At 40.6% G+C, this 13,631-nt stretch overlaps 1 protein-coding gene and 1 pseudogene across 1 annotated transcript in view; one reads left to right on the top strand and one right to left on the bottom strand.

Annotated features, from left to right (window-relative positions):
• Window positions 1-111: 111 nt before the first annotated feature.
• On the bottom strand, window positions 112-1,512 carry LOC148596262 (polypeptide N-acetylgalactosaminyltransferase 1 pseudogene; annotated as a pseudogene).
• An 11,850-nt stretch (window positions 1,513-13,362) lies between these two features.
• The window catches only part of YTHDC2 (YTH N6-methyladenosine RNA binding protein C2), a 29,238-nt gene continuing 28,969 nt past the window's right edge, over window positions 13,363-13,631 (top strand). Inside the window, exon 1 of the mRNA XM_088524591.1 lies at window positions 13,363-13,573. Within this exon, the coding sequence (XP_088380717.1) occupies window positions 13,363-13,573 (211 nt within the window). The remainder of the gene's footprint in view (window positions 13,574-13,631) is intronic.

Below are 13,631 nucleotides of genomic sequence, written 5' to 3'. Positions count from 1 at the left end.
GATGCAAATCATTTCCTTTCCACTGATCAGAGTTTACCTCAGATTGTGTGTTTTTTATTGCAACACTTTATCATCAGGCATGGTGGTGCCTGCTTGGGTGCTTTAAAAACATTAATTTCCAAACTTATTCATGGCTTCTGCCAATTGTCTCCATCTTTCTTTTTGCATTTCTTTTTTTGCCATGTTATCCAGACATTGATTTGTCTCTACATTTCTTATCTCCCCACAGAAAAGTAATGTGTGGAATTTGGGAATCAGGATAAACATTCTCCAGATACCAGGAGAAAGGCTTGCACTGGAGCTTACATCTTAGTCCAAGTTGAGATGATATGTCCCCATAATCAACTTTGGTAACTCCTGGGGAAATAATGTAGAAAAAGTTTTTGAATTCATCGAGACTTCTGCAAGCCTCCTGTTATTTTTGTTGATTATCTGCCCTGTACCTCCAGGAAAAGTGTACGGCATTGCTTTTCTGAATACATGCCCAACATATGAACAAGATACAATTTCCAAAGTGCCAGCACACTGCCAAATCTTGAAGGAAATTTCCAAGTTTTCTCCTCCCCAAATATCCATTCCAGCATCATATGTTCCAATCTCCTGAGAGTAATCTCTGTCTATTGAAAAAAGGCCTCCTGCCATTGTAGGAGTCCTAACAGGGAGTGTTTGATCTCCTTTCCGTCCATCCATCTCTCTCTGAGGAACAGGACACCAACGAAAATTCAGCTTCCAACTGAATCCACCACAGGTCATATCAGAACCTGCCATATATTCAAAGGTGTCAATCAATGATGGGACACACTACTGTGTATTAATACTGTGTGTGAATTTGTAGAATATTCATTCCCTTTACAATCTTCATGTTTTCCAGATTGAACAAGTCTTTAAATCTCATTCACACCTTGTCACCCTTACTAACACCTACTGGTTATCCCTATTTTGAAACAGCTTAGAACAGCATTTGCCTTTTTCAAAGGAGCATTACATTTGTTACTGTGCCATCCTGCAATTAATCAGGTCAACGAAGTTTTCTATTTTCTGCACATAGAAAAAAATCCATCTTATGAAGAACATACCATTCCTGTTTCCACTGTCAAATACTGTCCTACTGCTATTCAGTCCTTCAGGACATCCAGATCTTTCTCCATGATCTTCCTGGCTGATGACAGAGGCCCATGGATTTATAATGGCAACAAAACAATCTAACTCCTCTTAGCACACAGTTCCTTTCAAGGAAGATAACTCATGCCAATAGTTCTTGCTATTATTATTTATTGCATCTTGATTAAGTCATTGCAAGGTAAAGAGCCTCTATGTTTTAGAGGATAGAACTGCTTTGCAAAATACACTCGTTCATGTATTCTCACTCTGTGCAGTTTTCCCATTTCCATTTCCCAGAGCACTGCTTGGTGGATGGCTAAAATATGGGGGTATGGCACCAAGGCAAGCAGAGAATGCCCGCAAGTATCCTCCTCTCAAAACATTTATCAGTCTGTAGTCTTTGAAGATCATGTTCCACTTTTGACTTCCAACCTCTTAGTTAATCTTGCCAGCAGTTGCTCTTCCTCCATCTTGTGAAGGATTTTTTTCATGCCTGGGCCCAGCTGCTCGCTGCAGCTGTTTCTCTTATCTTGAAAAGGGAATGTTGCTGGAACAGCTGGACAGTCATGAGACTACTGTGCTTCAGTCACATCCCATGGACTGTATTCAACACCACACACAAGAATTCTTGCATGCATTCTGCAAATATAGCACATGTATTTTCTTATTAAGAGCAGTTATTATACAGAACAGTTACAAACCAATGTTTTCTCTCAGTAATGGAAACAGGTAAATAACTATTTAAAAAAGATATTAGCAATGACCAAAGCAAATATAAGTGAATATAGGCATCTGTTGTGTCTATTCTGACAGCTATTCCCTTCTTAGCGGGGAGAAGGTCATTTTTGCATCTTCAGTGTAAGCCCCAAGACATTTCTTTAAACCTACTACAGTAATTTCTAACTTTTCATTTTACAAAACTCACTAAAGACACTTCCATCTAGTCAATATGAACAGATGATATCCTAGCAGTAGTATGGAACAAAAGAAAATAAAACTACCTGAGCTTACTGGCTGGTATATTGATACAAAGCCAAGCTTTAAAAAGAATCAGTTGGGAAGCTGAATGCCTTTATTTATGCAGTCCACTCCTGCAGCAAAAATTTGATTTGCAGATGGCAAAAAAAAAACATATTTAACACAGAGAATAAGCTTTGCAGTTCACTCTCCCTGCTGGGAAGGGTGAGTGGTGTTCAAAGACACCAGGGAAGGAATGCAAGCAGGAAGATGTCCATATTTCTGCCCATCCTCCACAGTCTATCCTCTCTCTCTGAAAGCAAGCTTGGTGTTTCTCAAAAGGAGAGAGCCTGTGGGTTTATGTTTTTTTTTTGTTTTGTTTTTTTTGGTTTTTTTTTTTTTTTTAACTGAGGATCGTTAGGTGTCAATCTGTTTATCTTTTTATTTAAGTTAAGTTAAATATGACTTGGACGAGGGCACAGAGTGCACCCTCAGCAAGTTTGCAGATGACACCAAACTGGGAGGAGTGGCCGACACTCCCGAGGGCTGTGGTGCCATTCGGAGGGACCTGGACAGGTTGGAGAGCTGGGCAGAGAGGAACCTTATGAGGTTCAACAAAGACACCCCTGAGCTACCCCAGGTCCTGCACCTGGGGAGGAATAACCCCAGGCACCAGGACAGAGTAGAGTTTGACCTGCTGGAAAGCAGCTCCATGGAGAAGGATTTGGGAGTCCTGGTTGACAACAAGTTAACCATGGGGCAGCAGTGTGCCCTTGTGGCCAAGGTGGCCCATGGGATCTTGGCCTGCATCAGGAGAAGTGTTGCCAGCAGGTGGAGGGAGGGGATCCTGCCCCTCTGCTCAGCTCTGGTGAGGCCCCACTTGGAGTGTTGGGTGCAGTTCTGGGCTCCCCAGGACAAGAAGGACATTGAGCTTCTAGAGAGGGTCCAGTGGAGAGCCATGAAGAGGATTAAGGGACTGGAGAATCTGTCTTACAAGAAGGACTAAGCAAGCTGGGCCTGCTGAGGCTGGAGGAGAGAAGACTGAGAGGGGATCTGATCAATACGTACAAGTATCTGAGGGAAGGACGGGGCCAGGCTCTTCTCAACAGTGGTGAGGGTAATGGGTACAAATTAAAACACAGGAAGTTCCACCTCCATGTAAGGAAGAACTTATTTCCTGGGGGGTGTCCCTGCTTGAGCAGGGGGTTGGCTAGATGATTTCTAGAGGTCCCTTCGAACCGTAGCCATTCTGGGATTCTGTAAATGAACCCTTTGTTTTAACAATAGGTTATTACACAGTCAATTTTCCATGATATCTTGATTTCTAAACTCAAATACAAAAATACACCTGACAATCACTGGAAGCAAAAAGGTATGAATAACAGTTCAACTTATTTTCCCTTATTTATATAGACAAAGCCTGAGATGTCATAGATGGTCATGAGCTACTTGATTTCCTGAGGTGCTAGACTCCTATGACTTTCACCAAATAGGAAATTTAAGCTCTTGTGATCTCTAAAAGTCAAGTATAGAACATCTGAAGTTAACTGTCCAACAAGAAGGAAAGAAAGCTGTCGTATACATATCAAAATTTTGTTACAGCTGGTTTTACATAAGAAATCAGGAAAATTGACATTACAAAAATATACATTTTTGTACATTTTCATGTACATGAAAATTGTACATACAAAAAGTGCCAAATGACCCAAGTCAGCTGACCAGAAATTTCCTGCTACACTGGTTTCAGCCACCGCACTCTGAGATTAACCTCCCTGCAAACCAACAATCCAAACAGCAGCTTAAGACAGAAACAGTAGAAATGAGTTCTAATTTAAGGAAGAGCACTCCTGTAAGCAAGGCACCCAAGGTGGGTCAGAGTATTTTCTTAAAGCATCAGGAGTGTGATTCCCCCAGACCTTACCTTTTTGTAATTTCTTCAGCCAGCCCTTTTTAATTTGTCAGACACACTCAGCTTCTTGAGTTCTGTGTTTCTCCACGAGGTTATTAGGTAACCAGTCTTTCCCTGTAAACTGACTGCAACTACGGTAAAGAAAGTGCAATGTGGCAGGATGGTCCCTAACTTAAGCCGCTTCTACCCACTTTTTTTCAGCTCTACTTGCTAAGTAGGCCAGGAATACACTTCAGTGATGGGACAGCAGTGTTCTGCCCTAGCTTTCACCAATAAATGGCAATGAGGCAAGAGGGAGAGGTAGCTTTATGATACGCATATTTCTTCCAGTGTATTCCAGTACCTCAGGCCACATTTATGAGCAAATTTTAAAACACACAGCACATTCTAAGACTTAATCAATTACCTATTTATTCAGACAAGGATAGAATGAGGACAGAGAAATGAGAACATAGGAAGATAACATTGAATTTAGCACACCTAGTTCAGATCACTCAAAATCCCTGAAGTCCTTGTGTTTAATGTACAGCTACCTCTGCCAAATGCAGAAAAGATTTTAAACACCAGGGGAGTAGTAAATGCCTTGCTTTAAAAACACATTACAAATTTTATAAAAACAAACAACAGTTTTAAAGCAGTTAATAAGTGACAACCATTTGATGTGTCAAGCATTTTGCTATAACTTGTGGAAGCTTTTGACTCTTTGGGGGTCATGGCTCTGTCCACTCTGCTGCTGGTCAGCAGTCTGTATTTAGCTGTGTATTTAGCTGTTTAGTTACAGGAATACATTTATGTGTACAATGAAACCATGTTAAATTTCTCATGGATGGTTACCGTGCAGGAAAAGGAGCACGGCCAGAGACAGATAATAAGGATGTGAAAACTAGATATTTGAACTGCTGCTTTTCTGTTCTCTTGTATCTTACATCTCAAGCTACTTTTCCCATACTTGAACTGTAACTGCCTTTGGAGCCCACTGCAGCTGTGTATTCAAGGTGAGATATATCTGGGACTCCTGTGTAGACTGACTTACCCTGCCAGTGCACCATGTGGTCAGCAGCTCCCCACAATGGCAGGACAAGGTCTGTCAGTCTGGCCAGTTTTACCACCCGCAAGGGAGCAGGGCAGCAGGGGCAGCTGCAGCTCGAGCAATGGGCACTGCTCTGGGGATGGGGTCAGGATGGTGCAGGGCTGACACCAGGCTGCGCAGGCACCCGTGGGACAGAGACAGGGCCAGGCAGGGTGCCATCGTGAGGCAGGGACTGACGCCCCTGGGCTGGGATACAGAGAGCCTTCAGTGCCCTTGGGACCCGTAAAAATTTCGTCAGGAAGACACAATAAAATGAGGTATGGAGGATGTTAATCTGGTTTGCAGGGATTTTGGTCCAGTTGCAAAATGTAGAGTGGATATATACAGTTACCAGTCATTTTTACATCATATCACTTGGCAGACATATACCACACTAGTAAGAGGTGGAGGATATGCCCTTAGCTAAATCTGCACCTAGCACTGACCTATGTAACATCTATGTAAATATTTTTATATGTAGACAATTTTCAGTAAGGGAAGTGTGCATGAATACCTTTCTTTTTCCTAATGAATAGCTTAAAACATGCATACTCTGATGTATACACTGGTAAATGTATATGCATTTTAGGGATTTTGTCAGTGCTCAAATTCAGACTCAAATTTTTAGCATATACAAGGACTGAAAACAGTGGCTGGTGATATCAAAGGAAAAATTATCCTTGATCTCAGCAGCCTCCAATGTAGCCCACCTTTGTTTATCTGTCTTCACTGTAACAAAAATAAAAGTAACAGACATATAATGTGAATTTAAATAAATAATACGTAAAACACTCACCATATATAGCCCACTATATTTGCTACCACCACTCCTTGCTAGAGCCATGGCTTAGCTAGGAAATCGCTGCTTAAATCCTTACCAAAATCCTGATGTCTAGAGTAATTATATTATCCTTTTCACATTACTTCATTTACATCCATCTCACATCACAGGCATAGTAATTCAGTCTTCCTAGAAATGCTAATCTCATGCAGCCTTTACTGTGGAATTGCTATCAATTAGAGCCAGCTAAAAATTCTTCATCAAAGCAGCATTTTTGGAGGAATTTTTTTTTTTGATTAGACAATTTTTTTTTCTTCCACTTCAAAACAGGAGTGGCTAAAATTATGCGTTCTGTTTAACAATGGAAATACTTTCCTTTAGATATTAGGGGTCTCTGTGCCATTTTTCTGGGAATCCTCCTATTCATTCTTCACTTTTATAATGTTCAGCCAACCTTGTAAATCTGTTCTGTTTTAAAAGGATGCACTTTTGCTTGATAATGAATGTGAAAGGGAAAGTTTTGTCTTTTTTCAAGCAATCTCCTAAAAAAACCTCTCCTACTAAATACAACTGAAACTAAATACAACTGAAGCATGCAAGTTGTATTTAGCAGGAATCTTGCATGCAACTCCACAATTCCCTCCCTTTGTGTCTGTGTACCTGATAGAATATTCACTTCCTGAATTTCTTTGATATCTATTTAGACGAAGATAGTGAAAAGTTCCATAGCTTTTTTATCTTTTTTTTTTTTTTTTAATTTATAGCTCAGTTAACAAAATGCTGCTTTAGTTGGAAAAAAAAAAAAGTAGGGACAATTTTAAAGATAAATGGTCTTTTAGACTGTGGCTATGAGGTAACCTTGATGACTTTTATTTCTGTAGACTGCTGATGGCTGCAATAGTTAAAGAAGTTCTGTGCTCCAGAAAATTGCAACGCTAGTATGTTGGTCAAAATACTTCAGTGAAACAGTGTTCTTCCTGGAAACGCTGACCCAGCCTGATTAAATTTATCTAGGGGACATACCTATTCCACCGAATTCCAACTGCAACAGGGACACAAGCATACAAATGACAGGTATGAAATCTTCCTGCCTTCAGCTCACCTCTTAACCTGTTAAAATTTGGGATTCCTGCAGTTTTTGCACTGCCATTATAATATTTCAAACTAATAAAACTTCTAGTGTTCAGTAATCTATCCTCCATGCCCCCAATCACCTTACAATTCTAAACAGGAATCTTCCACTCTGACTTCTGCCCTCTGTCATTTGATCACCCAGAAACTACAGCTTTGTGTTTTAGAAGTGAGTAGCAGTGGAGAGAGTTATTCTAAGAACCAGAACATATTGGATCTTGTTTGGAATCATGCTCTTTCCAGCCCTTACTTTGAATGTATTGCTGAACTCACTGGATGCCCTGCCTCCAAAGGAGATTGTTATTTTACCCTAAAGATTCAATACTTCAAGTGCTGAACTGCTCAAGGTGGGGGCCAGAGAGGGGTAATCCTACAACCATTGAATAAATTAGACATCGCTAAAACGTTCAACAGCAGTGTTTATGGAATTTGCAAGTTCCATGGGATACTAAATGAGAAAATCACAAAGAATAAAAGGTGATGTACACATTTTGCTGTAGTTGCAGTAGATTTCTGCATTTAAATTACTGAGTGTGCCGAAGTTATGGAGAATTGAGAATGATTTGGTGTTACAGGTAATGTTTGGTGTTTTATAAGGTAATTATTCAAGACAAAATAAAAATCTCCAGTAAAGTCACTTTTATTTCATATTGGAGGATCTATACAGAGAAGTATTTTGGATCAGCTACAGTGAAACAGATTCTGCTCTAAGCCCCATTTAGATATTATCCTTTATATTTAAACTTTGATCCTTTACATTTTAAATCTTAGATATAATTGATATAATGTTAGTACGCAACGGTTAGACATAGCTAAAGAATAAAGAAATCAAAGGCAAAACTCATTATTATGGAACGCAGATTCTCACTGGATATACAACTTGCTTTCTAAGCACTAATCTTGAAAACTAGCAACCCATCAGTAAGGAATGTTATACAACTTCTCTTTTGTAACAAAATGTACATTATTTGACAATGGAAATTATATATGAAAATAAACAAATTAATTATATTAAATTATTAATTATATTAAAATAGACAATAACAAAATAAAGAAGCACTAAATGAGCAGAAAAGATAACTAAGAACCCAGAAATGCACACCCATGATTAAATTTTAAATTCTGAATCCATGTTACAAATATCTTATTATAAAAGAAGGATGTAGGCGATTTTGTTTCAAGATTCATTCTTGTAACTTTTTCTTTCCCAAGCAAAAGGTACAACAAACAAAACCCAAGCAAATATCCCTCTCCATAAGGGTAGAGAATAGGATATCCTTAGTAAATTGACACAGTAGACAGTGATAAACAGTTCAGGATATTCACTGGAGAGAAAAACTGCTTCAGACTCATACACGGAATTTAATTTCTACAAAACTACAAAATATTATATACAAAGAAAGTCTGAAAGTTTCCTATCCCCCCCTTTTTTCTTTCCCTTTTGTCAGTTTTTCCTTAGCTTATACGTCTTCAGAATGTAGAAGACTGACTTGAGGAAACAGAAGGAACCAGAAGTGTGATTATGGCACTGAAACTGATCTTGGCCTCAGCTAGCTCCGCTGTAGCGTCATGCTATTTCATCAACTGCACTGCTTTTTGCACTGAGATAATACCTTTGCATTAGCCTTTCCCATGTATTGTATAGGTATACTGGCCAAGGTTGATGCTAAGGCCAACTCTTGGCAGTTCTCTCCACTGAAGAGAAAAAAAAAACTACATAGATTTGTATTGGGGTTTTTTGAGTATTTTATTCAGAAAAATAAAAATGAACTAAGTTAAACTGAAATTAAATGAAAGCTGAGTGTTACAGAACTAAGAGTTGAGCTGGGAATATCTAAGGAGGTCCCCGGAACTCCTGCTGTTCGCAGGTCTTGATTTTGATATGCAAATCAATATACCATCTGAGCCAACGGAAGGGTGAGTTAAACCACTCAGTGACATTCCATTTCCCATCATGGACTGTAATATCCAAGATAGCATTTTTTCAAGCATGAAGACTACAGGCTTAAGTTAAAACTGGTCACCAATTCTTCTTTACCTTATAACCAGCAATTTTTGATGTCACCAGGTAATACTGCCCTGCCTCTAAATCCTCCTTCATCCTGAAATCTTTTGTGAGAACAGGTCTTGGTAGTGAATGAGGGCACAGAACCTGTAAAAGAATGGGAAAGAATAAAAAGAATCTGTTCCATGAATTATGTTGTCCCTATAGAGCTGTATGATTAGTTGAATGCTCTGGTGTGTACTAAGATATGAACTTTGATTAAAATTTCTCACGGACTTGATGCGTTTTAAATGTCTGCATTACCTAAGGACTGAGCTACTGCTGCAACCTTTCTATTCAGCTGAATATATATAGGATTTCTATACTCTGCTGCCTATATTTACCAAACTAAACTGTTAAAGATATTTAATATGTAAAATTTTTACCTTGATACCCTGTCTTTAAATGTGGTTTAAATTCGTCAAGATGATCAAATATTATTTCAGGGAGGGAATGAGATCAGATAAAAACATATATGTAAATACATTTATATAACTACAGACACATTGATAAACGATTGATTAAGCTGACCAATACACTTGCTGTCTCTTGTCTAAAAAATAAATAAGAAGTTATGGCAAATGTGTCAGTACATATACAAGTGATAACATAAATGGGGAGGACTCAATCATCCATTTCTATCCCACAGCAGCAACAAAATCCTAGGGAACTATCAGTGCAGTTGATGCATCTGGTACACTGGTGCACCAGTAAAGCACCAGGGCCCATTTTCACCAGATGTCATTTCTTAAACATCTGCCATTACAATTTCAGATTAGCCTACTCTCCTAAATATGTAGAAATATATAATTCATTTAACAGGCCCTTGATTAACCAGTAACTATTCAGTTACAAATATACCTGAAATTAAAAAAAAAAGTATAAGAATACATTTTTATGGAAGAAATATTTGTTTTGTTCTTTGATTAACTTATCTTGCAGATTAATATTAGATAATCTGTGATCTGTGTATTTTATTTCAAAGGAGAAAAACAAATCTTACAACCCTAACTACTAAAACTGTTAAAAAATGACAAAGACTAACTGCGCTGGAGTCACTTCTGCTACAATGCACATTCGTAATTAGTATATAATGGCTAAATTTGTTTCAAGAATTTCCTTTGAAGTTTTTTTTTATATAGTGGCATCTGTTGTGGAGTTTTACAGTATTCATGAGAGGGAGAATATTACGCGAAGTAAAGACAAGGCAGCAAAAACTGTTACATAATGAAAGAACCTCTGAAGAGGGCAAAAGAAGAATGCTCAATTGTTTTTGAACATGCAGGTATGTTTAACATAAATCTCTGCTGCCTGTTAACCACTTTTCATAAAAATATATATGGCCTTTCAGCCCTATGGTGGAGAAGGAAATAATTCTTATTCCAGTAATATTTGCTCTGGGGAACTCCTCAGCCAGATGGTATTTCTGAGATCAGCCATGAAATAAGGTTTTAAAAAGTCTTATGAGTTACTTATTATAATAAGAAAACCTGCAGCCAGTAAATTTTATGAGGGTAAAATATTTAAGGAATATACATAAACCACCATGTTTAAGAACTTAGAGAGAAAAACTTTTGACAGAATGATCTGTTTTATCTTCCTATTACAAATTTACATCTAATATTGACCTCAGCTGGAGACAGAATGCCAAACTGCATGAAGTTATGCATAAATGCAGTATAGCATTTCCTTTGTTCAGAGACATGCCTATCAAGTGCCTGAGAGAAGTCAGATAGACGTAAATGTAAGACCACATTACTCAGCAAATAATTCCAAGAAATCAGTATGTTAAAATGACAAAGCATTCCTACAAGTAAAAGAAAATGTGCTGTCAAATATACACTTGCAAATACTTCACTGAGTTAATCATTAAAAAAAAAAGTGTCAATCTCTAAACTTCCACAACAGAAAACTAGGACTGTTAAATCCCATATGTTGATGAGCCTAACTGTGCAGATCCACTTGCTGATTACTAAAGGGAAGGTTGTGCTACTCCTCACAGAGCGGAAAATTTAGGTGGCTGTGAAAATGCATCAGCAAGCACCAACTTCTCTCTTCTGGCCTGTCAGGCAGGCTGTGGTGGCATGTCCTATGGCACAATAACATGGCACATTTGGATCCCAGGTACTGCTCAGTGTGTGCAGCTGCCTGTCCTTCCCAGGTTTGCTGCCTGCATGCAGGCGAGCCTGGGCTGGCCGGCAGCCTCAGAGGTGGTCCAGAATCACCCTTAGTGACTTTTTGCAAGTATATTCACAGGTGTTCAAAACCAGGAGGCCAGTTTGTACAACTGCGGCTTTACACATGGTCTTACGTTACAGCAAACTTCTGTTTTTGTACCCTCCATACAGATTGTAATCGAGTAGTTAGCAGGACCAGGCACTTGCTGTGGCATTTAATATAAGGATAACAACTACTCATTAAGAAAACCTGCCTTCTGCTTCATGTAGTATGTAACTACTCCATGTTCAGTAGATTTTTTACATAAATGCTTACTCCAATTTATATCAGCAATTTTGGAAGGATAATTTATGGGCCGTTTGAGGATTTTTAAAGCATATTTATAGTGAAAAATCAGTAACGAACTATCATGTTTTATGTGCCAGCGCCCCATGCATCTTTACAATGTGTGAAATTTAAACATTATTAGTTTAGTGAGTCAAGCTTCCCCTTATTTCACTTATATTTTATGAGTTCCTGTCTTAAATTCCTGGAGACAAATTAACCCCTGGTGTAATGCTACCAATGGGATTACATTAGATATGAACTCAGGCCACACTCCTTAAACTGCAACTTTTTTTTTCAGGAGAGACCACATAAAAATGGTTCCTTTATTCAGCATATAAATTTTCTGTGTGTGTTTTGAGTGTGCTCTGTGCGCTTTTTAAATTACTAAAATAATATTTTCCTGCTTTTTCAGATTTAATAGCTTTAGATAGTCAACACAGAAGAACAAAGGAATGTAGCAGAATATCTGTTATTAAGGATGTAGTTGTGCCCCATCGTGCTCTTAGCTTTACATATGAATTTAACAGCGAAGAATTATGTTTATAAACTGCTGTATACACAGGATTGCAAAGCTGAAGTCAGATTAGGGACTGCAGAACCATTTTGCAGAATGATATTCATTTATTGTAGGAAGGCAAGATCATGCTATTAAGACAGAAATTGGTAACAGATCTTGGTTCATAATCACAGATTTCCAATGTGACTTTTTCAAGACAGTTATCATCTCTCGCTTATTACCATCAACAGTACGGAAAAGAAATCCTTGTCATGTTATGAAATCTAATTCATTAGTGTGGTGTGCTTAAAAATGTGCTTACCCTACTATCACAGAAATACCTGAAGCTAAATAACATCAGAAGCTTCTGTTGAAGGTGTGGAAGACATCAGTTTAAAAAGTGAGATTTAAATAACTCTATGATCAAGCAACTTGAACTGTAATGTCACTTCTCAGAGCAAATTTATACTTAAGTGGGCAACTTGGGTCAAATTCCTATTTTTCAGGCAGCGACATCAGACACCGTAGCGTTTGTCTGTCACTCACTCAGTTCTCCACTAACGGTCACACTTGAGGATCAGTTTGCTTTTTGGTCAAAGCATGCTCAAAATTTCAAAGTGTGGTCAAGGACTAGATGATGATTCATTATACAGAGGCACAAGCTGTGCATCCTGGGGCAGGATTTGAGTTTATTTTTCACATTTTCAGCCTGCAGTCTAAAGAAACGGCAGAAAAGATGATGCCTCCGCCCAAACAATCATTTGCTGACTTAAGGAATTCTCTAAGGACACCAGTGAACCACTCAGTGCCAAGCAAGTGGTAAAAATGTATATTGCACAGTATTTCACAACTAGGATACTGAGGGCTGCACTGGTCTCACCCATCTGCACTTTGCCGGGCACCTGCTCTCCGCAGCCATCCTAAGTTTCCTGGAAAACTGCGCAGTTCCGGGAGGGCGGCGCGCGGGCTCCTCCTGCACCACGTCCGGGCACCGGCCGCTCGCTCCTTTTGCCTGCGGGATCTAAGGGGAAGCGCGAAGAGAAAGATCAGCCAGCCCGGCCGCGCGCCCCAACGGCCGGAGCGCGCGCCCCAACGGCCGGAGCGCGCGCCCCGGGCCGGCTCCGCCCCTGGGCGGGCGGGGCCTGCGCCCGGCGGGAGCCTGGGGCGGGAGGGAGGGGAGGGTGTTCAGGAGCCGGGGCTGTTCCGCGCATGCGCGCACGTCGCGGCGCCGCCCGCCCCGTCCGCGGCGGCTGTCGCCGCTTCCCGGCTGGGCCGCGCGTCAGCGGCGCCCGAGGCACCCAGGGGAGCTCGAGCGTTGCGCTCCGACACTCGCCCTGCCTTCCCGTCCCTCCGCTCTGCTCTCGCAGCCATGTCCCGGCCCAGCAGCGTCTCCCCGCGGCAGCCCGGCGGTGGCTCCGGGAGCAGCGGCGGCGGCGCGGGCGGCTCCGCCACCGCTGCCGCGGCAGCCTCCGCCGCGGGCCGCGGCCGCGCAAAGGGTCTCAAGGATATCCGCATCGACGAGGAGGTGAAGATCGCCGTGAACATCGCCCTGGAGCGGTTCCGCTACGGCGACCAGAAAGGTGCGCGGCGGCCCGGCCGCCGGGGTGCCCCGTGGGGAGGAGCGGCGGCTGTTAGGCG

This window comes from Tinamus guttatus, unplaced genomic scaffold (assembly GCF_059628265.1).
Source record: "Tinamus guttatus ecotype Peru unplaced genomic scaffold, ASM5962826v1 Tinamus_guttatus_pri_ptg000022l, whole genome shotgun sequence".
Classification (NCBI taxonomy): Eukaryota; Metazoa; Chordata; class Aves; order Tinamiformes; family Tinamidae; genus Tinamus; species Tinamus guttatus.
Note: the sequence above shows the minus strand (reverse complement) of the source record. Positions and strands in the feature narration are given on the sequence as shown.